Source organism: Arvicola amphibius, chromosome 8, assembly GCF_903992535.2.
Source record: "Arvicola amphibius chromosome 8, mArvAmp1.2, whole genome shotgun sequence".
NCBI classification, from domain to species: Eukaryota; Metazoa; Chordata; class Mammalia; order Rodentia; family Cricetidae; genus Arvicola; species Arvicola amphibius.
In genome coordinates, this window is record NC_052054.1 from 84,202,178 (window position 1) to 84,225,596 (window position 23,419).

At 49.2% G+C, this 23,419-nt stretch overlaps 2 protein-coding genes across 2 annotated transcripts in view; one reads left to right on the top strand and one right to left on the bottom strand.

Annotated features, from left to right (window-relative positions):
* Positions 1-306: 306 nt before the first annotated feature.
* On the top strand, positions 307-6,347 carry Faap24 (FA core complex associated protein 24). Its single transcript, XM_038339921.1, has 4 exons — positions 307-597; positions 1,233-1,372; positions 1,507-1,659; positions 5,518-6,347. Exons 1-4 carry the CDS (start codon positions 492-494, stop codon positions 5,764-5,766), a joined length of 648 nt encoding a protein of 215 aa, XP_038195849.1. The 5' UTR covers positions 307-491; the 3' UTR covers positions 5,767-6,347.
* Positions 6,346-23,419, bottom strand: part of Rhpn2 (rhophilin Rho GTPase binding protein 2) — a 54,933-nt gene continuing 37,859 nt past the window's right edge. The window contains exons 8-15 of the mRNA XM_038339920.2: positions 23,174-23,361; positions 22,608-22,764; positions 20,075-20,194; positions 17,825-18,019; positions 15,162-15,238; positions 14,407-14,553; positions 13,876-14,031; positions 6,346-7,762 (exon numbers count right to left, since the gene is read on the bottom strand). Coding sequence (XP_038195848.1) covers positions 7,502-7,762; positions 13,876-14,031; positions 14,407-14,553; positions 15,162-15,238; positions 17,825-18,019; positions 20,075-20,194; positions 22,608-22,764; positions 23,174-23,361 — 1,301 coding nt within the window. The 3' untranslated portion in view covers positions 6,346-7,501. The remainder of the gene's footprint in view (positions 7,763-13,875; positions 14,032-14,406; positions 14,554-15,161; positions 15,239-17,824; positions 18,020-20,074; positions 20,195-22,607; positions 22,765-23,173; positions 23,362-23,419) is intronic.

A 23,419-nucleotide genomic window follows, 5' to 3' on the forward strand; every position in this document is an offset into this window, starting at 1 on the left:
ACTGTGGGAACACGGAAGTGGCATGGCCTCAGGTGCTGTGCGCGGAGATCGCAGATCCCGGCACCTTGAGCTTACCTGCTGGTTCAGTCTCTCATAGGGACTGGACAGAGGAGCTACCCTCAGCGCCCTGTTAGGACACCAAATCTCAGGAAGGTGCTTAAAAAGAGGAACGGAGTGACTAAGACCGGATTCTCCTGGTTTTACTCCGGCGTGGTGGCGCGCAGCTGTCATTCCAGCCCTTGGGAAGTTAAATTCGAGTCCAGCCTGTGCTACCAGCCAGCTGTCAGTAGAGAGCCAACCTTCATACTAAGACCTAGTATTATTTTCTTAAAAGAAGAAATTTCTGGAATTTTGATTTCGGTTGATAGAATTCATTGACTGAAAAGCCACTCCGCAGATCCTCCCAGAGAAGCCGGGACTTAGTGTAGAACCGTGTGCAACAGCCCGCTCTAGTGGGGTCTTGTGTTTTTGTCATTAGACCAAAACCGCGGATGGAAAGGAACTCTCCGGGTGGTACAGGTCCCGTGCACGTGCCACTGGGGCATATTGTGGCTAATGAGAAATGGCGCGGGTCCCAACTGGCTCAGGAACTGCAAGGTTAGTGAGTGGGTGCCTTCTGTCATGCTCCTTTCTTCCCATCAGATTAAAGGGGAAGGAGGAACGCTGGGTATGGTGATGTTCCTTCCTCCAGAGACTGAGGCAGGGATTGAGTCGGAGACCAACCTGGGCTACATAGCAAGTTCGAGGCCAGCTAGGACTATGGCAGCCTGTCCCTGAATAAATAAATAAAATGAGACTGGAGAGATAGCTCAGCGGTTAAGAATACGGATTGCTCTTGCAGAGGACCCTGGTTTGATTCCCAGCACTCACGTGGTGGCTCAGACTCCTCCTCCCTCTTCTGAGCTTTGGGGCACTAGACACAAATGTGTGCACAGACATAAATGCAAGTAAAATATATACATCTTTTTTTTTAAATTAAAAAGTGGCCCTAGAGATGGCTCCATCCCCAGGACCCACATTGGACTGCTCATTGCTGCTTTTAATTCTGCTCCAGATGATTTGATGATTTGATGCCCTCTTCTGGCCTCTCCGGGTACCTGCACACATGTCCACACACACACACACACACACACTTTAAAAATGAGTCTTCATACAAGCACATTCTCACTGTAGCAACAGATAACTCCTTATTATCTGGAATTCCTAATCACTTTTCTTGTCTGTGTTTTAAGGAAAAGTTAAACTCATGTTTGAGGAGGGTCTGCCATGGGCAGATTTTTACCTGTCCAGCAGATCTTGCATTCTCTATGTCACTGAAGCGGATTTGGTGGCTGGACATGGCTACAGAAAGAGACTTGTTCGTGTTAGAAATGTAAGTACCAAATCAGAGGTGCCGAACTCCAACATCTCCATCACCCCTCTCAACCTTCCCAAGCCCTAAGGGATGAGTTTCTGAACTTTAAAAGGAGTGTGCTACCAAATCACTTGCTGTCTTTTCTCTTGAAGTCTGGACATCTTCAAGGGATCGTAATAGTTGAAAAAACACAGATAAGTGAACAGTACTTCTCAGCAGTCCAGAAGTTTACAGTGCTCGACCTTGGGATGGTGTTGCTCCCAGTGGCCAACCAGTTGGAAGCATCCTGCCTCATTACCCAGTTGGTAAGTACCAGGTTCTTCCTTTCCAACATCCCACCCAGGAGATTCTCCATTTGCCTCTGACCCTTACCAAAGCTGCCTTTATTATAGTGGTATTGGTTTCTCTAAGTATTTTTTTTAAGATTTATTTTTATTTTATGTGCGTTAGTGTTTTTAACCTACCTGTATGTCTGTGTGAGGGCGCCAGATCTCCTAGAACTGAGTTGCAAGCTGCCATGTGGGTGCTGGGAATTGAACCCTGGTCCTCTGGAAAAGTAACCAGTACTCTTAACTGCTGAACAATCTCTCCAGCCCTAAACATTTTTTGTTTTGTTTCTGCTTGTTTGTTTTTTCAAGACAGGTTTTCTCTGTTGTAGCCCTGGCTGTCCTGGAACTCATACTGTAGACCAGGTTGGTCTCGAACTCAGAGACCCACCTGCCTCTGCCTCCCAAGTGCTGGGATTAAAGGTGTGCGCCACCTGTCCTTCTCAAGATAAATGACATCAGGTCTCTTGTAGCTGAGTTCACAGGCATGTATCACCACACTACTGGGTTTTAGGCAGTGCTGGAGATTGAACCCAGGACTTACCGCATGCAAGGCAAACACTCTGCCAACCAAGTGACACCTCTCTCTAATTTCGTGAAACCTTTGCAGTGATGATGGTTACAAAGGGAACAAGTTGGGGCTCTGATTTTGGCCTCCGGGCTGCACTGGCGCTATTTATCCTGCATTTGTACTACTAAAGACTGGCAGCGCCGGGCGGTGGTGGTGCACGCCTTTAATCCCAGCACTCGGGAGGCAGAGGCAGGCGGATCTCTGTGAGTTCGAGACCAGCCTGGTCTACAAGAGCTAGTTCCAGGACAGGCTCTAAAGCTGCAGAGAAACCCTGTCTCGAAAAATCAAAAAAAAAAAAAAAAAAAAAAAAAAAAGACTAGCAGCCCCTTTATCTCTTTCTAGCATGCCATTGTTTAAGAATCACACTTTCTTGGTTTGTTCTTTGTGGGGTGTCCCCCTCCCCCATAGCACCTCCTGTAGCCCAGGCTGGCCTTGAGCTCCTGATTCTACTTCCCTAGTTTTTCGAATCACAAATATTTACCACCATAGTGTATACTTATTGCATTTCTTTCTTTTTTTAATATTTTCATTTTATTTGCATGGGTGCTTTGTCTGCACGTATGCTGCACACCGCGCCCCCAGTGTCTGCGTTTGGTGCGCTATTACCCAGTTTGCAAGCTTTGGGCAAGGGGCTAGAGGTTAAAATACACAGACACACACAGACAGAGAGACAGCGACACGGTCATCCTTGAATTCCTAGAATGCCCCCTTTATTGTGTTCAGGGGCAGATTATATAGAGATAGCCAAGCCCACCAGAAACCACTCTCCTGCCATCAGGAACTCCTGAAGGTCTCGTGCTCAGAGCAGCTATAGGCACTCAGATCAGGGGATTACAAGAAATTCAGGATCTGGGGTCTCACTGCTCCCAATACATGTATGTGTGAGGGTGTGAGATCTTAGAGTTACGGTTGTTAGCTGCCACGTGGATGCTGGGAATTGAACCCGGGTCCTCTGGAAGAGCAGTCAGTGCTCTTAACTGCTGAGCCATCTCTCCAGCCCCGCATTTATTTCTTAAATAATCCTGAGCCTGGGGGATGGCTCAGTGGTTAGAACACTTGCTACACAAGCATGAGGACCTAAGTCTGACCTCTCCCAAACCCCTGTGAAAATGCTGGGCCTGGTGACACCCATGTACTCCTAGCCCTGGGCAGAGAGACAGGCAGATGCCTGTGGCTTGCCGGCCAGCCAGCCTAGACCTTGCTTCAAACCACAGGCGGATGAGGCCTGAAGAACAACATTCGAGGTTGACCTCTGGTCTTTGCATGCATGCAAACGTGCATGCCCTGCGCAAATACACACACACAACAAAAGTAAATGTCTCTGGTTTCTTGATTGCTCTGCTCCTGAGTGTTCAGTTCCTCTGCTTGTCATACTTTCCTGGGAGCTTGTTTGCTTTTGGATACCAGGTCTAACTATGGAGCCCGGGTTGGCTTGCAGCTTTCATGAAGTCCAGGCTGACTTTACACTTGCAATCCACTTACCTGAGCTTCCTGTCATGGGAGTTTGGCATTATGCCATACCTGGTTCTCCTAGGGAACCTTTGCAAAAGTGTCACAGGCTGGCCAGTTATTCAGTGGGGCTCACTTTGAAGTGAACCCCCTGAAGCTCATGCGTTCCATCCCTAGAGAGCATATGGTGAAAGAAGAGATTCTGCTCCCACAAATTGTATTTGACCTCTGCATGCACGCGCTGGCACATGCATGCCTCCCCCAAATAATGTAAGATAGCATTTCCCACCTACGACAAGCCCCAATAACAATTCAAGAAAGTCAAACAAATAAATATATTAATAGAAATGATGTCGGGAGGCAGGTTCATGGAGCAGGCATACAATCCCAGCTTTTGAGGCTAATCTGGGCTACACAGTAAGGCTCTGTCTCAAAAAAAAAAAAAAAGTGACAGGATTAGAATATATCTAACTCTGATGTAGACCACTTGAGACCGAGTTCAATTCCTGGCTGTGGGGGGAATTGATTATGCGGTTTACCTCTGACCAGGATAGGGCCTGAGTGTGTTTTGGTACGTGAGTTATTGTGTTACTGAGGTTTATTTTTTAAAATCATGATTGTGCGTGCACTGTATGTATATAGACACACATGTCACGGCATGCCTGTAGAGGTCAGAGGACAACTTTGTGGGGTCCACCTTTGCCTGGATTCCAGGGATCAAAATCAGCTCAGCAGATGTGTGCAGCCACCTTGGCCAGCTGAGCCCTCACAGGCCCCTGGGTTACTGCTGTCAAGTGGATGAGCACCTAGGGTTGGGAAGGAAATTGGAAATGCAGGCAGGCCCATGGCGTCCTGACTTCTCTCTACCACCTCCAGTATTCCGCCTGTAGGAGAATGCTCACATCAGCCTGGGTGGAAGGTATGACCACCACTAGCTGAAGGGTCTGTTTCTCCTTTGAGAGCTTGTAGAAGTCCTAGCAGGGACACACAGCTGCTCTCGCTCTTGACTGAAGAATGTCGGCGACCTTTGTCCTCCTCAGTCAAATGTGCTTTGTTAGCAGAGTGGCAGGTGCCATAGTCAGATTGTCGTCACACCCCTGGTACCTCCTAATTTGTTCTCGGAGACAGGGTCTCACTGTGTAGACCTGGCTAGCCTAGAGCTCACAACTAAACCAGGCTGGTCCCAGATTCACAGAGCTACATCTGGCTTAGCCTTCCCAGTGCTGAGATTGCAGGCATACACTACCTCATGTGACTCAGGCTTCTCTTCCGTTAGGCAAGCTGCTGCAGGTCCTGTTTTAAACAGGTCTCTGAATTATTTTTTTTTTTACCTTGTTTTATCTATTTAAATAATCTCATCAGTATCTAAGAATTTGTATTTCTGGCATGTGAAAACCCATAAGGTGAACTAAATGGAAAAGCTGTGTAAAGGGGGGGCTGAGGAAATGCACAGTCGGTATAGCAGCTGCCACAGATATGAGGGCCAAGTCCCTGAGAGTCCAGGACTCATGTAAAAAGCCAGTGGTGGCCACGCCAAGAGCCCTGGTGCTGGGAAGGTGAAGACTGGAAGGTCCTTGGAGCTCACGGGCCATTCTAGCCAAGTTAGTGAGTCCTGGCTTAACAGGAGACCCTGCCTCCGAAAATAAGGTGAAGAGCAATAGAGGAAGCCGCCCAGCGTCAGTCTCTGGCTCCCACACCCAGGCATGGACATGAGTACGGCGATGCATACACACACACACACACCCCCACAGGCACACATTTCTTACAGAAACTATCTCCACCAGAGGGCGCCCATGTGCTTTAATTTTCCCTTCCAGGTTCAGGAGCAAACCAGGGAGCCCAGCAGGAACCCTTTCCTCAGGAGGAAGCGATGTGTGCTCTCTGAGCTGTCCCTTGTTCAGACGGTGCAGCAGATCCCAGGGGTGGGAAAAGTTAAGGCTCCTCTTCTGCTCCAGAAGTTTCCGACCATCCAGCAACTGAGTAATGCTTCCATCCAAGAGCTCCAGGAGGTTGTCGGACAGGCGGTAGCACAGCAAATCCACACCTTCTTCACCCAGCCGCGGTGATAGCAGCCCCGCAGCTAACCTTTCCTCCTTTAGAAACTACAGCGTCTGGTTTCGTATTTAAAAAGGAAGAAAAATGTCCTCCTCTCAGGGGCAACAAGCGAAAGACAAAGCGAGGACCGATGGCCTGCCTTGTTGTCTGTCCAGGAGCAACCTTATGGGCCTCGGGGGCCATGGGTGGCACTACCCGCTCTCTGCTAAGATGAAAAGGATCCCTAGGGGATATCCAGAGAGAGCCAGAGAGTCACTGCAGCAGCAGCAGCCAGCTCGAGCAGGTTTCTGTGGGCACCTTCCCTTGCAGCTGCCATTGAGAGGTCCTGTGAGGTTCCAGGCGCTGGCTGTGAGGACCGGGCACTGTGTAGGGAGTGCCCGGGGTCCCATGTCAGGGTCACAGCTCAGGTCTTCTCCGCACAGGGCAGGTACACGTGTTCTGGAGTCCCTGCCAATGTAAACAAATGCCTCTCTTCCTTCATTCCTGCTTCCTCCCCTCTCAACACAATAAAAACACTGTGTGCCTTAGACGAATAACAGTTCAGAAGAAATAATCCAAACGAAATAAAAGCAAAGAAAAATACTAACTCAAACAATGAACACGACTATTTATTTAAATATGTGTACAAACAGCCCCGGGGACAGTGGCCACACTCTCCTAAAGGCATTTGCTTTCTTAAGATATTGCACAATAGAAAAATAACGAAATCCTTGTGACTTCTCCAACTAAGATGCACGGGCTACGTCTTTAAGCATATCACTTAAACTATGTCGACCATGACCATGGAAAAGAGTCACAGCGTCATCCAACCTATAGCCCCAAAGTCAAGTTAGTAGGTAGATACAGCTTAAAAAGTCAGGCCGAGGTTTCGGCTTGAGGAAGCTTACGTCGTCTTCACCTTGTAAACTGCAGAGCTACTTCTTAACCCAAGACTCTTCAAAGACAGCTACATACCTCCTACTTTAAGTGAAAAGAGAAACGTTTTGAGTATCAAACAACATATTATCTACCCTGTAGACAGTATCTCCCAGCACCGCTGTGTTAGTGACTGGTCAGCGGCATCCGGCTGGAGGGAAAGCTGATCCTGGAAAAAGCCAAGAAAAAAAAAAAAAAAAAAAAAAAGGCACTTGGACTCTAGCTGGGAAATAACATTCAAATTGTGGAGGAATGACATAAAATGTTGCCATTTTCAGCTCATGAATTCCCAAGGAGTTAAAGCAGCCTGTTTTGTTTGTTTGAGACAGGGTCTCTATGTAGCCCTAGTAGTCCTGGAACTCACCACGTAGACCAGACTGACCTTGAACTCACAGAGATCTGCCAAGCAGCCTAGCTTCAGTAATCACCTCTAACCTGCCCCCCTTTTAAGGGTCATTTGAACTTGAGGTTAAGAAATCACTATTGACTTCCAAATCTCGACACTCAAACATACACCAAGGTAGGTGGCTCCAATTCATTTCTTACAGTGCCTGAACGTCATAACCCTGGCCATCAAGAAGAGCCACGTCACCCGGGCGCTTCTGTGCCCTACTTTGTAGAATAAATAACCACAGCACGGTGCGAAAATCCCCACGCAGCTGGGTTTCCCACCCATCTCTAGAGGCATCTTCTCTCACTCATAAGCCCATCAAATGCAAGTTCCCACTCGGAGAAGATGGGGCTGGAGAACGTTCCCGTCGTGGCTCAGGTGTTTAAACAGCCTCGTCGGCCGCGGAGTGAACTATGGTGCACCCCCCCCCCCTCCCCTCTTCAGTACAGAGAGCTGTCGGAGTTGAGCAGGCTGAAGGGCGTGGGGAGTTTCTTCTTGGCTTGAGGCCTTGCCAGGCCAACCTCCGGGAGGCAAAGGGTGCTGAGCGACTTCTGCCTGTTCTTGCTGGTACCCCAGCTCAGAAAGGAGAGCTTCTTTGAGATCTTCCTGGCTCTGTCAGTCTTGTCTTCACCATCCACGGACAGGCAGGCCATGGAGTACGTCTTCTGCATCCCCACGGAGTAAGTGGCACACTTATTATGCTGCCCGTGGGGAAGGAAGAAGAAAAGTGTTAGCTGTGACGAGACGGTTAGGAAGGATTGACAAGTCCGGGGTTCAAGCCTCCCGGAACCCCCGGCACTCGGGAGGTAGAAGCAGGGGGATTAGAAACCCCCAGCCAGGCTTGGCTACACAGTGGGTTGGAGGCCAGCCTGAGTCACAGCAGATGCCGTATGTGAGAACTGAGGCTCACACTGTGCACTGAAAGCACCCTCTCTGGAGTCAGGGCGATGGGAGGTTGGTGAGACAGCTCAGTGGGTGAAGGTGCTTGCTACCAAGCCCAACAACCTGACTTCAACCTCTGAACCTGTCTGAGGGAAAGGGAAAAGGCTCCTCAAGCTGTCCTGTGGCCTCCGCACGCACACTGTGGTGTGCTCTTACAAATAAAGAAGCGTTAAAAAAAATCAGGTTGACATAAATCTAAAACGTGGGTGGCTGATGCTTTTATAGAATTAGGCTCTAAAAAGCTCGGACAGAGGGGCTTCGAGATGGTTCAGCAGGTAAAAGGCACCCATGTGTGGAAGGAGAGAACTAACCGATGCCTGCAAGTTTGCTCTATGGAACACACAGACACACACACACACTAAATAAACAGAACTTAATATGTAAGTCAAGGACAAAGGCCGCATAGTGGGAGACACATTGTAACTGTTGCACTCTGGGAAGCCAGGGCGGGTGGGGGGGACGGGGGAGCGGGTGGGGTAGGAGTGGGGGGCGGGTGGGCAGGGTGGGCAGGTCTGGAGTTTACTGTTTGATTTTTTTTTTTTTAATACAGCGGAAACTATGGGAAGGATATTTATGGTGAGTCCTCTTGTGTGCTAGTTAGTTTTTTCAACTTGACCCAGGATAGAGTCATTGGAAAAGAAGAAACTGAACTGAGAAAATGCCTTTGTAAGACTGGGTTGTTGGGCATTTTCTTTCTTTCTTTTTTCTTTTATTTATTTATTTATTTATTTAATATGTATACAGTGTTCTGCCTGCATATATGCCTGCAGGCCAGACGAGGGCACCAAATCTCATTACAGATGGTTGCGAGCCACTATGTGGGTGCTGGGAACTGAACTCACGATCTCTGGAAGAGCAGCCAGTGCTCTTAACCACTGAGCCATCTCTCCAGCCCTGTAAGGCATTTTCCTAATTAGTGATTGGTGGGGAAGGGCCCATCCCATTCATGGGCTGGTGGTCCTAGGTTCTATAAGAAAGCAGGCTGAGCAAGCCAGGGGAACAAGCCATGTAAGCAGCACCCTCCATGGCCTCTGCATCAGCTCCTGCCTACAGGTTCCTGCCCTGCTTAATTTCCGTGCTCTTTGCCCTCACTGCTTCTGATGGTGAACCATTGTATGGAACCATGAGTGAAACAAACCCTTTTCCGGGGCTGGAGAGATGGCTCAGCAGTTAAGAATACTGCCTGCTCTTCCAAAAGTCCTGAGTTCAATTCCCAGCAACCACATGGTGGTTCACAACCATCTGTAATGAGATCTGGCACCCTTTTCTGGCCTGCAGGCATACATGCAGGCAAAACACTATATACATAATAAATAAATAATAATCTTAATAAATAATAAATGAATCTTAAAAACAAAAAACGCTTTTTTCCCCAAGTTGCTTTTGGTCATGGTGTTTCAGCACAGCAATAGTGACCCTAACTAGTACACCTTAGACTCTGGTGATTTTCAATCAAGATCCTCCCTTTCCTAGACTCCAACAGGCACACACTCTGTCATTAAAGACAATGGAACTAAATCTTGGAGGCAGATTGCAGGGCTTTTAGTATTCCCCAACCTTCCCCTGCTCTGCACTGGCCACCTTATATCATAAGGCCTTTCTCCCAATCCTCAGTTCTCTTCCTTACTCCTTTGGCAGGATGTCAGCTCCAGTTAAATTCCACCTTGGCCTTCCTGCCTCCCCCACCACCATCCTTCAAAAGCTGCAAACAGCCTGAGGATTTTCCCCCCAACTGACTGATTTCCCTGACTCTGTGTCTCCCAATAACGACCCCTGACCTGGCACTCCCTGTCTTGCTCTGGTCCCACCAGCCCTCTGCTCCTAGCTGCCTGTTAGCACCCTCTCTGCTCACCTCTAACCTCTTAGCACAGCACAGATACCCTCCAGCGAGCCTGGCACTACACACAATTGCACTGGCCTCAGAGAGCAGGGCCCTCCCTCCCACCTGCTGCCCGGATTCCACTCCCTCTCCTCCAGGTACCAGGCCACACCCTGCATTCCTGCCTCACAGACACAGGCTCGCTCTGCTATCCATGTCTGTCTGCATGCACATCCCCCACATTCTTGGAGACCTGTCACTGACCTCCCCCGCCTCCACCTTGCCAGGATCACTCAAGGGTCAGCTCCCATCCCAGGTCCTCTCTTCCTTTCACGGGCCTCTTTTTCTGTTGCTCCTACACAGCAAGCCCCCTGCTACTGACCCTCCAAGCCTTTCTGGACCTTGTCTGTTAGGGCTTAATGGAACACTTCTGAAAACACTGCCTGGTCAGACTCCTAAAACCTACCGCCAAAACCCTGAAAGCCCAGAGAGGGTATTAACCAGCTCAAGTCACACAGCTTGACAATCAGGGCCCCGCTCCAGCTGTTCTTTCCAAAGCATGGATTCTTTCCGCTGTGTCTGTCAGTTGTTCCCAAACTGTGCTCTAGGGAGGAGCCCGGATCCCACCAGTCAAAACAAAGCATGGCAGGTGGCTGATGTGGGCGGGCACAGCCCTTTGTTCTCCCTGCATTGGCAAGGACCCCAGGGCATGCTAAGCAAGCGCTAGGTGACTGAGCCACATCCCAGTCCTCACCATTTGATTTTGAAGGAAAGTTGTCATAAGCAGTGTTCAGAGGCCAAGAGATGGCTCAGAGGTTAAGAGCACCTGCTGCTCTCCCATGGGACCTGAGTTCAGTTCCCAGCACTGTGTCAGAAGGCACACAACTATCTGTAACTCCAGCTCCAAGGGACCTGACGCTCTGACACCTGTTGCAGGAAGGGTCACTTGTTCATTCCCGGCGCCCAGAACCAAAATAATCACACAGAAACCATGGTATTCAAATCACTGCTTGGCCCATTAGCTCTAGCTTCTTACTGGCTAACTCCTACATCTTAATTTAGCCCATCTCCACTAATCTGTACATCACCACGAGGTCGTGGCCTACCAGCAAAGTTTCAGCACGTCTATCTCCTGTGGGGGCTCCATGGCTTCTTCTCCAACTCTGCCCTCTTTTCTCCCAGCATACAGCCTAGCTTTCCCCACCTCGTTCTGTTCTGCCCTTGCCATAGGCTCAGAGCAGTTTCTTTATTCATTAACCAATAAAAGCAACAGACAGAAGGACCTCCCACACTAGGCACCTGCACTCACAACCCACACACAGACACATACCTACACGTAATTAAGGCTAATCAACCAGAACTCTTCTTTTAAAAGCAAACAGTGCTCAAGTGTCTATCTGGAGTCTCATTTGGCTACAAAGAACAACCATAGCAGTGCTGGGCATCAATATCACACCTAGTATATAAACAAGTGGATCTCGTGCCTGCCATAAGGGGCCTTGCCTACACGAACTCACAGCGGCCATAAGGGGCCTTGCCTACACGAACTCACAGCGGGCCCTGTTAGGACCCCAAGGATACAAACACTCCCCCCCCCCCCCCCACTGTATTGAGCTTCAGAGCTATTCGTGGACTTGCCCGAGGCACCTGGCTAGTTAAAGCCAAATTCAAATTCAGCCAGGCTGTGTGTGTGTGTTGAATGACTGTTCCCCTACACACACTCGAGACAGAGTTTCTCTGTGTAACAGTCATGGCTGCCCTGGAACTCACTCTGTAGACCAGGCTGGCCTCAGACTCACTGAGATCTGCCTCTCTCTGTCTCCCAAGTGCTGGGATTAAAGGCGTGCACCACCATCGCCCAGCCAAACAACTGTTTTAACCACCATGTCTGGTTCCTTGTCACCTGGTTCAAAGGCAGGGCAGCAACAGAAATAAATTTCTGATCGATCATGGAAGCAGAGCAAGCTCTGTGGAGTCCAGATTCCTAGCAATGGTCAAGACCATGCATGGCTGCCTGTTTAACCTCTTCTCAGACAAACTTCTGTTCCTGGGAGTGGGGGGGGCGGAGGTGATTGCCTGTTCAGAAACACCTTGAAGGTGATATCTGCTGATCCTCCAAGATGTGAGGACAAACAGACCCACTCCTGCCACCACGCCCTCCCTACCGTGACGAACCGTGTCATTTGAAGACATGAGTCACTATAAACCTCTCCCAAGTTGCTTACTTCAGTCACGGCAACATGAAGTTAACGAATACAGCTGCCAAATGCTACACATGAACATCTCGCATACACACACGCACGCGTGCACACACACATGTGCGCACGTAAAGTCTACACCACTTGGCCAGATACCCATGGCCTGCCTCTAGGCAGCAGTTCTCCTTCTAAAACAAACACCAGACTACGTCAGCACCCTTCTGTAAAGACAGAATGGTTTCCAACCTCCGCCCCTGTAAACAAGCCCTCTGCTCCACTTCCTGTAGTCCCCTCTGGTCACAGCACACTTGTTTAAAGGTCTTACAGGTCTTCTCTCCCTCTAGAACACTCTGTGCCCCTGTTGGTGCTGTGCTCAGCACACCCTTATTTTCTTTCTTTTTAAAAATTTGTTTTATGTGTACAAGTGTCTGCAATGTCCAAGGCTGCCAGAAGAGGGCGCCAGATACAGCTGTGTGCTGCCATGTGGGTGTTGGAGACTGAACCCAGGTCCTCTGCAGGAACAGCAAGAGGTCTCAGCTGTTGAGCCATTCCTCCCTCATACACTCTTCTTACGTCTCTTCCATGACTTTTTCCTTCTCGTCACTTACACGAGTTCAAGCTCTGTCAGCCTTGTTCCCATTGCTGGACACTAGACCACATTAATATTCTTTTCAAAATCACACCCAAGCTTTGCTTTCTTCTTGCAAGCCTCCCAGAGGTCCTTGGGTCAACTGGGGAGAGACCTGAGACCCTGGTAGCTTTGGCTTCCTCTTCTCTACCATGAGCCCTCCCTTCTACATTATCCCACCATGATGCCGTCTATCTTACCACGTAACCAGAAGAATGGGGCCACTAGATCTGAACTTTCAACCTCCCAATTTGTGAGCTGAATAAACCTCATTGTTTCATAAGGAGTTTGCCTCAGGTCTCTTGTTATAGTAATGGAACACTTGACTACCATAGACACAAGCTTAGGCTCAAAGTACTGTGAATAAAAGCTGTGATAATGTGCACAGTCTAGGGTACACTGTAAAGTGTGGCAACGAGCAGAAGAGAACCTGACACCTTAGTATACACCTCCTCTCTCTGGGTAAACAGTCAAAGGCCCTAACTTCACACCTGAGCTTACAGAAGCGGCAAACACTTCCCAAGATCTCGCGGGAAATGACTGTCATGGTCTCTAAGCCCTTCTGCATAACTCCACCATATGTTTAATCCATCCATCCACCCATCCATCCATCCATCCTTCTATCCATCCATCCACCCATCCATCCATCCATCCATCCTTCTATCCATCCATCCATCCACCCTTCTATCCATCCATCCATCCACCCACCCACCCATCCATCCTTCTATCCATCCACCCACCCATCCATCCACCCACCCACCCATCCATCCATCCATCCATCCTTCTATCCATCCATCCATCCATCCATCCATCCATCCACACATCCATCCATCCACCCACCCACCCACCCACCCACCCATCCATCCACCTACCCATCCATCTTTCTATCCATCCATCCATCCATTCATCCATCCAGCACAGGAGCTCACAGTATATCCCAGGCTGGCCTGAAACCTTCTACCTCACCTGGATTCCAGGTCTCCACTGTGCTCGGTTCTAACTGAGCATTTTTATCCCATTACTCCTGTGATAGAAGTCCGTTTTCAAGTTCTCTGACCCAGGGCAAGCTCATGCTGGGATGATGAGCAGAGAGAAATGGGAATGGCCTCAGATGCTCCTGCCATGTTGTGCAGGTGGGAGACAGGGGGCCTGACAATGAACGCCAAGGCCAAACTCTCACTGACCTCCCCCCACCCATTCTTCACCACCAGGGTTGTTTGCGCTCACCATGGATGATGTGGAGTCCAGTAGGCTCACGACCTTCATCTCAACTTCCTCCCCCCCAAAGCTCTTCAACAACTTCATAACTTCACTGATGGTCAGCCATTTACAATCCAGGCCTTGTATGGAAACAATGTAATCTCCTTCCTTGGCTCCTGCCAGCTAAAAAGAATTGCTTGGATGAATGTCAGGGATTCTCATTAAACCCCGGACTGTGTCCCAGGATTCATGATCTAAGTAGCCATTGGTGTAAGTCTGTCTTTTGATTTTGTGTGTGTGTGTGTGTGTGTGTGTGTGTATGTGTGTGTGTCATATGCTAATGAGGTGCCCCAGCACTGAGCTACACCCCAGCCCGACATTTGCATAAAAATTTACTAGAAGAAGCAAAAATTCATTTGAGGGGTAGTGGTGGCAGGTACGCCTTTTACTTGGACTCAAACCTTTGGCATGGCCAAACCCAAAACTCCATCCCCAGCTACTTGGGTCCAGGCCACTGACTCTGACTCCTCCCCAATCCCCATGGGCCCTCCCACTTACCGAAGCAGAACAGTGAGGATCCAGGAAGTGCACCTGGACAGGGGCGTTCCCTCGCAAGGTGAAACCCAAGTCCCCTTCCTCCACCTTGAAGTGGATGCCTCGAGGAGGTGTCCATCGCTTGTTGGCCGAAAACACAGACAGGGGGCCCTTGGGAAGAGAGGGTCATGTGGTGAAGGGTTTATAGGTGGAACTGCCACATGACCCAGGCTGGTCTCGAACACATGGAGTCAAGGGATGCCCCTGACTTTGTTTCTCAACCAGCTCCATCGTGCCTACTGTCATATCAGAGGCAATGTGTGCCGGTGCCATCATATAAGAACAGTACTTACACTGTCTCTAATGTATTCAGTATATTTAAAATAAAATGATCTTTTAGAAATTCATTTATAATCTCTCTTATTCTACTAGGGTTCGAACCCAGGGCTTTATGCATGCTAGGGGAGCGCATTGTGACTAAGCTATACCCCTAAACCTACTAATTGTCTTAATAAGACCAGGTATGGTGGTGCATGCCTTTAATCCCATCACTTAGGAGACAGAAACAGGTGGAACTCCATGAATTTGAGACCAACCTGGTTTACAGAGTCAGCTTCTAGGATAGCAGGGCTACACAGAGAAACCTTGTCTCAAAACAAAATATAATAATAATAATAATAATAATAATAATAATAATAATAATAATAAGTAAATAAATAAAAAGTTCAAAGGGTCAACAAAAGTCTTCAGGTAATTTATGAAATAAGTGGTTGACATACCAGCTTCTGGAAGAAGTCTGTGACTGTCACCTTGGAGAACTGGGGGGCAGTTATTTCAACCTCTCGTTCAGTTTTTGCTAAAGAAGAAGACTATGGATTAGGGTAAATAGACGTGTCACAGAAAGTAGTGCTTGAAAACTCAGATCTCAAGACCTCCCTCCAAAGACACTAACCATGTCTCCTTAAACACCTTGCAGCGTAGATGGAAAACCCCTCAGACCTGGCCTAGGTGACCATGCTTTTCACTGGGGCACTTCCTATGGACCTTAAACCATTCAGGGCTGGGACAGAGACAACCAGACAACCCCATCTTCCCTAACCCATGACCCTTTACTACAGTTCCTCCTACTACAGTTCCTCCTGCTGTGGTGACCCCAACCATAAAACTATGTCGTAGCTACTTCATGACTGCAATTTTGCTACTGTTATGAATCATTACGTAAAGATCTGTGTTTTCTGATGGTCTTAGACAATCCCTGTACAAGAGTCATTTGACCCCCCACCCCCGCAAAGGGGTCTCGACCCAGAGGTTGAGAACTGCTGTCAGAAAGCCATGGTCACCCAGGCAGAGTCCCTCTAGTAACATAACGACCCCGCCGGTTCTTAGGAGCATTAACAGGACGCTGGGTTCCTGTGGGCTCCGGTCTGCTCTGGAGCATGGAGTCTAGTGTCTAGCTCCTGGGCTGAGGGGAATACAGCATCTGAGTGGATCCTTGACAGGCATTCCCACCTTCACCTGATATAAGGGCACCTGGGATAAAAACTTGAATTCCCTCTTTGTCTGAATTTTGGTTGCATTTGAAATCAAATCCAGGGCCTTATACAAACTAGGAAGTGCACTGAACCAGTCCCTCCCTGGGGGATTCTAGGCAGGGGCTCTACCGCTGAGCCACGCCCCCAGCCCCTCCCTGGGGGATTAGAGGCAGGGGCTCTACCACTGAACCACACCAGCAGGAATCTAAAGCACCTAGCCACTGAGCTACAGCCCCATCTACTTCCTCATCTTCAATGCACTATGGTGGCTGGCAGACAGCAAATGCTAAGACCGATAGAGAAGAGCCCAGTATTCCAGCTTGACGAGGTCCTATCTCTAAGGACGGAACTCTAGAGACCAAGATCAAAGTAACTAGAAACAGAGAGGGTAAGATACTATAATACATATATATATATTATATTATATATATTATTATATATATATATATATATATATTTACTCTCATCCACAGTTCATAACTCCCTCCCCCCAAGCAGGCCATAGGAACTAAAGCTCCTGTCCCGCGGGCAATCAGCAAAGCTCTAATCTGTCTGTCTAGGATCTGACCACAGAGACATTCTCTGACAGATGCCGGTCTGGTAGCAGGTCACGAGACCTCTCCATTCCAAAGGGACCTGACCCATGCCCTGCAGGAGGAATGCTGCGAGGCTCCAGGGTGCCCAGCTTGAACTGGTTTTTCCTCTGCATCCTCAGAGGGTCCTGACTCAACTGGGTTACCCTCCAATCAATTTCTCATCTCTAATTTTAAAAAATCCTAATCATCCCTCCCTGGTAATGTGACCTTTTGAGTGAAGTCCTGCAGAGACATGACTTGCATTCCCCGGCAGGCAGAGCAATAACTGTCCCGGCCACCTCAACACTGCTGCGAGTGGCGTCTAGGACAGTTAGAAATGTTGGGGCCACAAAAGGGAGAAAGCAAGTCCAGGAGTAGAAACAAGAGTGCATTTGGCTTCCAAGCTAGGGAGGTAGGTGGGAAAGAAGACAGCCAGAGTAGTCCTTGGCGGAAGCTGCAGGGCTGACCAAGAAGCCCCAGGCATCTCTGGATGAGAGAGATCACTGAAGCCCAGGGTAGGCCTGGGACAGCATGAGGAGGGGTATACCCAAACCAAATCAGAGAAAGCAGAGCTCAGGGAAAGGTTGGGAGTTTGGGCTGGTCAAGAAGACTCAGCAGAGGGAGTAGCGAAGCCCATTCAGGAGCACAGAATTAAGACCAGGAGAGCCCGAACCACCAAGCCAAGGAAAGCACAGGAGAGGAGGCGGAGACTGAGAAGGGTGGGGACTGAGAAGAGGCTGGGCCTGAGAGGGGCGGGGACTGTGAGGAGGCGGGGACTGAGGGGAGGTGGCAACTGAGAAGGGGCGGGGACTGAGAGGAGGCTGGGCCTGAGAGGAGGCGGGGACTGAGGAGGTGGAAATTAAGAGGGGGTGGGGACTGTGAGGAGGCGGGGACAGAGAGGGGGTGGGAACTGAGAGGAGGCAGGGACAGAGAGGAGTGGGGACTGAGAGGAGGTGGGGACTGAGAAGGGGTGGGGACAGAGAGGAGGTGGGGACTGAGAGGAGGCGGGGACTGAGGCTGAGATGAGGAGGTGAAGGTGAAAAGGACAGGGTGGAAAGGCCAAGGTAAGAGCAGCACCTCCCACCTCCACCCTGGTAGAAACAAGGGTTTTACTATGTAGTCAAGGTGAAGGCTAACTAACCTTGAACTTACAGCATCCTCCTGTCTCACCTCCTCAATACTAGAATTACAGTCACTATATCCAACAGGATTGGTACTAGGTCCCTCTCCAATTCAGTCCTGGAAGGCCAATTGATACAGGCTTGTGTATCTGTAGCCACAAGCACCCCTATGCCACAGGTGCCACATAACCAGCTGGCAGTTCCCATCACTCACAAAGGACATCTGGCGCGTCAACCAAGTTCAGAAGATCGTCATCCTCTCGGTGCTGGTTGTACTTGAGCTGAGTGCGCTGGTGGGCAGCGGACAGCACATCCCGGAGCACTTGAATGTCACGTAGCTTCTTGCACAGGTTGGCCTCCCTCAGAGACTCCTCGTGGTAGCCAATGGCCCGGTGCAGATGTCCTTTACCTGCGATAGAAACATCTCTTAGACCAAGAAAGGCTTTTCTGATTGAGTGACTTTAAAAAGGAAAAAAAAAAAAATTCCTGTTTTGTGTGTTTACATGCATGTGTATTTGATGAGGTCACTTTTTATGTATACAGTGTTCTATCTGCGTGTATATCTGCTCGCCAGAAGAGGGCACCAGATCTCACTATAGATGGTTGTGAGCAATCATGTGGGTGCTGGGAATTGAACTCAGGACCTCTGGAAGAGCAGCCAGTGCTCTTATCCTCTGAGCCATCTCTCCAGCCCCCAAAGTAACTTTTCTTTTTTACCTTTTTCTTTTTCTTTCCTTTTCTTTCCTTTCTTTCTTTTTTTTTGTGCTTGTGGGTAGAGATGGTGGATGGTTCTCAAATATCCCAGGCTAGCCTCAAACTTACTATGGTAGCCAATGTTGACCTTAAACTTTTGATCCTCCTGCCTCCACCTCCCCAGTCCTGGGATCATAGGCATGTCCTCCCACACCTGTCTGGTCCTCGGGATCCAACCCAGGGCTGCAGGCTGGGCAAGGGTCTACCAAGTAGACAGCTAGGTTTACTATGGAGCACAGCTCTGAAGTCAAACAGCAGCCATGGCGATGCCCGGGAGGAGGGTGCCCCTAAGAGAAGAAACAGGTGCAACCGCCCTGGGGCAGGAACGTAACCAGGTCTTCTAGGAAAGGAGGTTATGATGGAGGGAGGACGGGGAAAAGGGCAGAGTGAGTCACAGCAAGGACCAGCTCACTCCTGACCTTACAAGTGCCCGAAGGGACACACTAGGATGTGAGCAGATAACTAAGGTGGCCAAGGTCTGTGGGAACAGGAAAATGGGGGGTGCAGATGTGATAATGTGTGTGTGGAGGGGTCCTACCAGGCCTATCTCACAGAGCTGTGTGGGATTCAACAGAGTCAGCATGAGTTAGGTAAGCTCTGTTGACGTGACTTCAGCCAGGGTGGTGGGATAAGAGGAGGTGAGACCTCAGCCATGTTTTCTAGCTAAAGTTCGTATAATTTGCTGACCAAATGTGGAGAGAGGGAGGCAGGCAGGAATGCCAGGCATGGCCAAGGCACCCCAGAGGCAGAACATCACCAAAATGGGGAGACGTTCATGCTGACGACCAAACCAGGATACCCCATTTCCAGCCCTCACTCGCCGTTGGTGAAGCATCAAAAACAACAATGGGAACCAGTGCCTTCCAGCACTTGGGTGTGGGATAATCTTTCTGTACACTACAAAATATGTATTCCTTTCATTGGTTAATAATAAAGCTGAATTGGCCCACAGTCAGGCAGAATAAGGCTAGGCAGGAAAGCCAACCAGCGATACAGGGAGAAAGAAGGATGGAGTCTGAGGAAGATGCAAGCCAGCCTCTGGGGAACCAGAATGTCCTAGAGGACAGGTGAAGCCACGAAGCCACGTGGCAAAATGAAGATGAATAGAACTGGGTTGTCAGAGCTAGTTAATAATAAGCCTGAGCTATAGGTCAAGCATTCTGTAATTAATAGAAGCTTTTGTGTGATTATTTGGGACCAGGCAGTCGGGACAAAAGAAAAGCTCCACCTCTGTTTACACTTGGGAAGCTGAGGCAAGAGGATAGCAAGTTCAAGGTTGGCCTGGGCTACAGAGCTGGGCATTTTACCAAGAACTTGTTCCCAAAAGAAAAATATAAAAAAAGGCAGGGGTGTAGTTTAGTGATAATGTGTTTGCCCAGCATTCATGAGGCCCTTTATTCAATTCCCAATTCTGAGAAAGGAGAGAGGGGAGGGGAGGGGAGGAGACGGAAGGAGAAGGTAAGGGAGAGGAGCAACAACAGGGCCATCCACAAACAGCTACAATGTTAGGAGACAGTCAAAAGCCTGGCTGTGGTCGGAAGCTTGGGCACTCAAGGAGCCATGAGGACACAGCTCTGGAAAGCCCTCTGTGACGAGGGCAGGCCCACACAATGTCTCAAGGTAGGGTGGTCCCTTTCCCAAGCCCTCCCTCGCAGCCCCGTTTGGGGGCTGTGCAGCTAGCAGAGCCCAGCCCCAGGACAGGAGCACGCACCTAGTTGCATGCGCTGCCAGTCATTCTTCAGCGTGGCCAGAGGCGCCATCCCTTCCGGCATGTGGTCGTAGAGCTGGGACAGGCACTTCTCCTGGTGGTCCATGTCTGTGCCTGGCTTTACTACAAAGACAGCCCCAGGTTACATCTCTCTGGAGACAGTGCCCAGTCAAACAATGCCACCAAACTCCTTTTAGCCCCAAGGTATAACGCAGGCTGCCAGGCCTTAAGCCCTGCTCCCAAGGGGACAGCCACACACTAGAGGTTCAGGATTTGACCCTGGATCCAACTCTTTTACCTCCTCCTCCAAGTAGATCATTATATGGAGCCTTCTTGCAAAATTGTGACCCTTTGGCTGCCACCTCTGCATTCCTCCCAGGGGCTGCCATATCCCCGTAAGTCTCCTTCCTTCCCGTCTTCCCTGGAAGAGGTCTTTCTTATTAATTTGGGAGATAGGGTCTCTAGTAGCTCAGGCTGGCCCAGCACTTACTATGTAGCTGAGGATAACCTTAAAGTCCTGACGCTTCTTCCTGTCTCCACCTTCCAAGTGTGAGGGTTATAGGTGAGTATCACCACGCCCAGCTTTCTCAGTGGTACAGATTGAACCCAGGGCTTCCTACATACCAGGCAAGCAGTCTGACGACTAAGCTGCGTGCCCAACTGTGTGATATGTAGCGGTAATTGTGTGTATGCAGTGAGTGGAATGGAAATATTCTCCAGTCCCATAATTTGTAAAACCATCTGGATGAAGGGATAGTGTGGTGGCTCACACACAATGCTGAGGGGCTGAGGCAGAGACCATGAGCCTGAAGCCAGGCTGAGTATGTGGCGGAATCTTATTCAAATAGAGGACTCACAGTGAGCATAGCACCAATCCTTTTCAAACTGGGCTGCAGAAACCTGGATACAGGGTTTCTCTGTGTAGCCCTGGCTGTCCTGGAACTCTGTAGACCAGGCTGGCCTCTAACTCACAGAAATCCACCTGTCTCTGACTCTGGAATGCTGGGATTTAAGGCATGTATCACCATGCCCAATCTTTTTATTTAAAATTTTAATCACAATTTTTTGCCACTAATTTTGATTCATTTAAAATACCAGCCATCAGCCAAGATGCTCAGCGGCACATTTAAATTCATTCATTAAAATAAAAAATATATCACCTTAGCTAGACACAGTGGCACGAACCTATAAGCCTAGCACTTAAGAGTAAGACAGAAAGAATAGGAGTTTAAGGCCAGCTTGGGCTACATGGCATCCTTTTCAACAAAACAAAGCAAAATTACTATCTGAGGATGTGTGTGGTGTCACACACCTATAATCTTAGCATTTGAAAGGCGAATGCAGGAGGATCTTGAGTTCAAGACCAGCCTAGGCTACATAGGGAGACCTCCTTCTCTAAGTAGATATACAATAATTAAATGAATTAAAATAAACGCTACCGAGTAAGGCACTGCATTTCAACCCCAAAACTTCCAAAATTAGAAATAAGCTGGGCGGTGGGGGTACATGCCTTTAATCCCAGCACTCGGGAGGCAGAGGCAGGTGGATCGCTGTGAGTTGAGGACAGTCTGGTCTAGAGAGTGAGTTCCAGGATGGCCAGGGGTGTTACACAGAGAAATGCTGTCTTGAAATAATAATAAAAAATAAAAATAAAAAAAAAATAATTCGGGCTTTAAGAGTGCAAAAGGACCCTAGTACAGTTCTCAGTATTAACATCAAGAAGCTTGCAACTCCGTTATCTCCAGCTCTGGGGCAGCTAGCACCCTCTTCTGGCCACTATGGGCACTACACTCACACACACAATCCCACATACATAGCCCGCATCTGCTTATATATTTGCAGGGTTAGTCCCCAGTTGATGAACTGTTTGTAAAGGATTAGGAGGTGTAGCCTTGGTGGAGGATGTGTGTCACTGAGTGTGGGGTTTGAGGTTTCCAAAGTCCACACTAGACCCAGTGACTTTCTTTCTCTCCCTGCCAGCTGCCAATGGACAAAGGATGCAGCTCTTAGCTGCTTCTCCAGCACCATGCCTGCCTCCTGCCATGTTCTCTGCCATGCTGGTCATGAACTAACCCCTCTGAAACTGTAAGCAAGTTAAATGCCTTAGTCACGGTGACTCTTTGCGACAATACATGAGAAGCTAAGACAACATAAATAAAATTTAAAATAAATATTAAAAATATAATTTTAGGATGGGCGTGGTGGTGCATATCTTTAATCCCATCACTTGAGAGGCAGAGGCAGGTGGATTTCTATGATTTGGAGGCCAGTCTGGTCTACAAAATGAGTTCTAGGACAGCCAGGCCTACACAGAGAAACCCTGTCTCAAAAACAAAATGAAGCTATTTATCTCCCTGACTCCCATTAGAGAGGCTGACCCTGAATTCCACAGACCTGTGTAATAGCCACTTAGGTCAGAATATCTTTTCCACCTGGCGCCCTGTGGTGGGCCTAAATCCAAGACAGGAAGGCAGTTCCCTCTCAGCTCAGCACGCCCCAAAGGGAGCAAGCCCACAGCCCTGAGCCCAAGCCTTACGCTGGTGATCGATGAGGAGAGTGGCAGCAAAGTAGTGAGCTAGAGCCCCATAGTGGTGGACCTTCACGTAGGCCACGCTGGCCCACGAGTATGGGATGTTCTCTTTCACTGGTTCCTGGCTCATGGCTGCATGCAGCTGCCGGTAGACCTCTGCCACCTGAAACAGAGGGGATGTGGGCAAGGGAAGCCTGGCACAGGGGCCCCTCCCAAGCCCGGCTGCAGAGAAAGAGTCCTTTCTTCTAAGCCGAATCAATCCCCTGCTGGAGAATGCTCCAGAATGTAGGCAGAAAGCCAAGCTAGTCCACCTGCTGTCAGCCCCGGCATTAACAGAGGATCAAGCAACTGTCATTAGGCTGCTCTGTCGGCTAAGTCACAGATGGGCACGATGAGCCGTATCTGAAACACCGCTACCTGCCAAGCAAATGCAGGCCAGCCACCTTGGAGGCGCTGGTGCATGGCTCGGGTTGTGGATGACCAACCCCACCCTCCACCTCGGCACTGCTCCTAGGCACCCATACCAGCAGATCCTGCCCACCCAAAAGTCACAGGGACACAGAAGCCTTTACCTTGGCAGCCTCCTGAGCCACCTTTACGAGCATGAAGAACTCATTCTGGATCCCTGGAAGGCAGACTTTCTCAAACACGCTTTCTTGGGCTTGGGCGAGCATCATTTTGACCAGAACAGTGAGCATGGCGGGGCTCATGTCGTAGCTTGGAGTGTGTGTGAATGTCTCTTTCAGGTAGTTTAAAACCCCTAGAATCAGAATTTGTTGCTCTTTAGTAGGAAATCACACTTGTTTTATCACGCTAAT

What these genes read in the sequence shown, in the direction of transcription:
- Faap24 (XM_038339921.1), top strand. Translation starts at nt 492, where the DNA reads ATGGAAAGGAACTCTCCGGGTGGTACAGGTCCCGTGCACGTGCCACTG. An exon ending in GACTTGTTCGTGTTAGAAAT is followed by an intron (nt 1,373 to 1,506) that starts GTAAGTACCAAA and finishes TTTCTCTTGAAG; the next exon opens with TCTGGACATCTTCAAGGGAT. An exon ending in CCTGCCTCATTACCCAGTTG is followed by an intron (nt 1,660 to 5,517) that starts GTAAGTACCAGG and finishes TTTCCCTTCCAG; the next exon opens with GTTCAGGAGCAAACCAGGGA.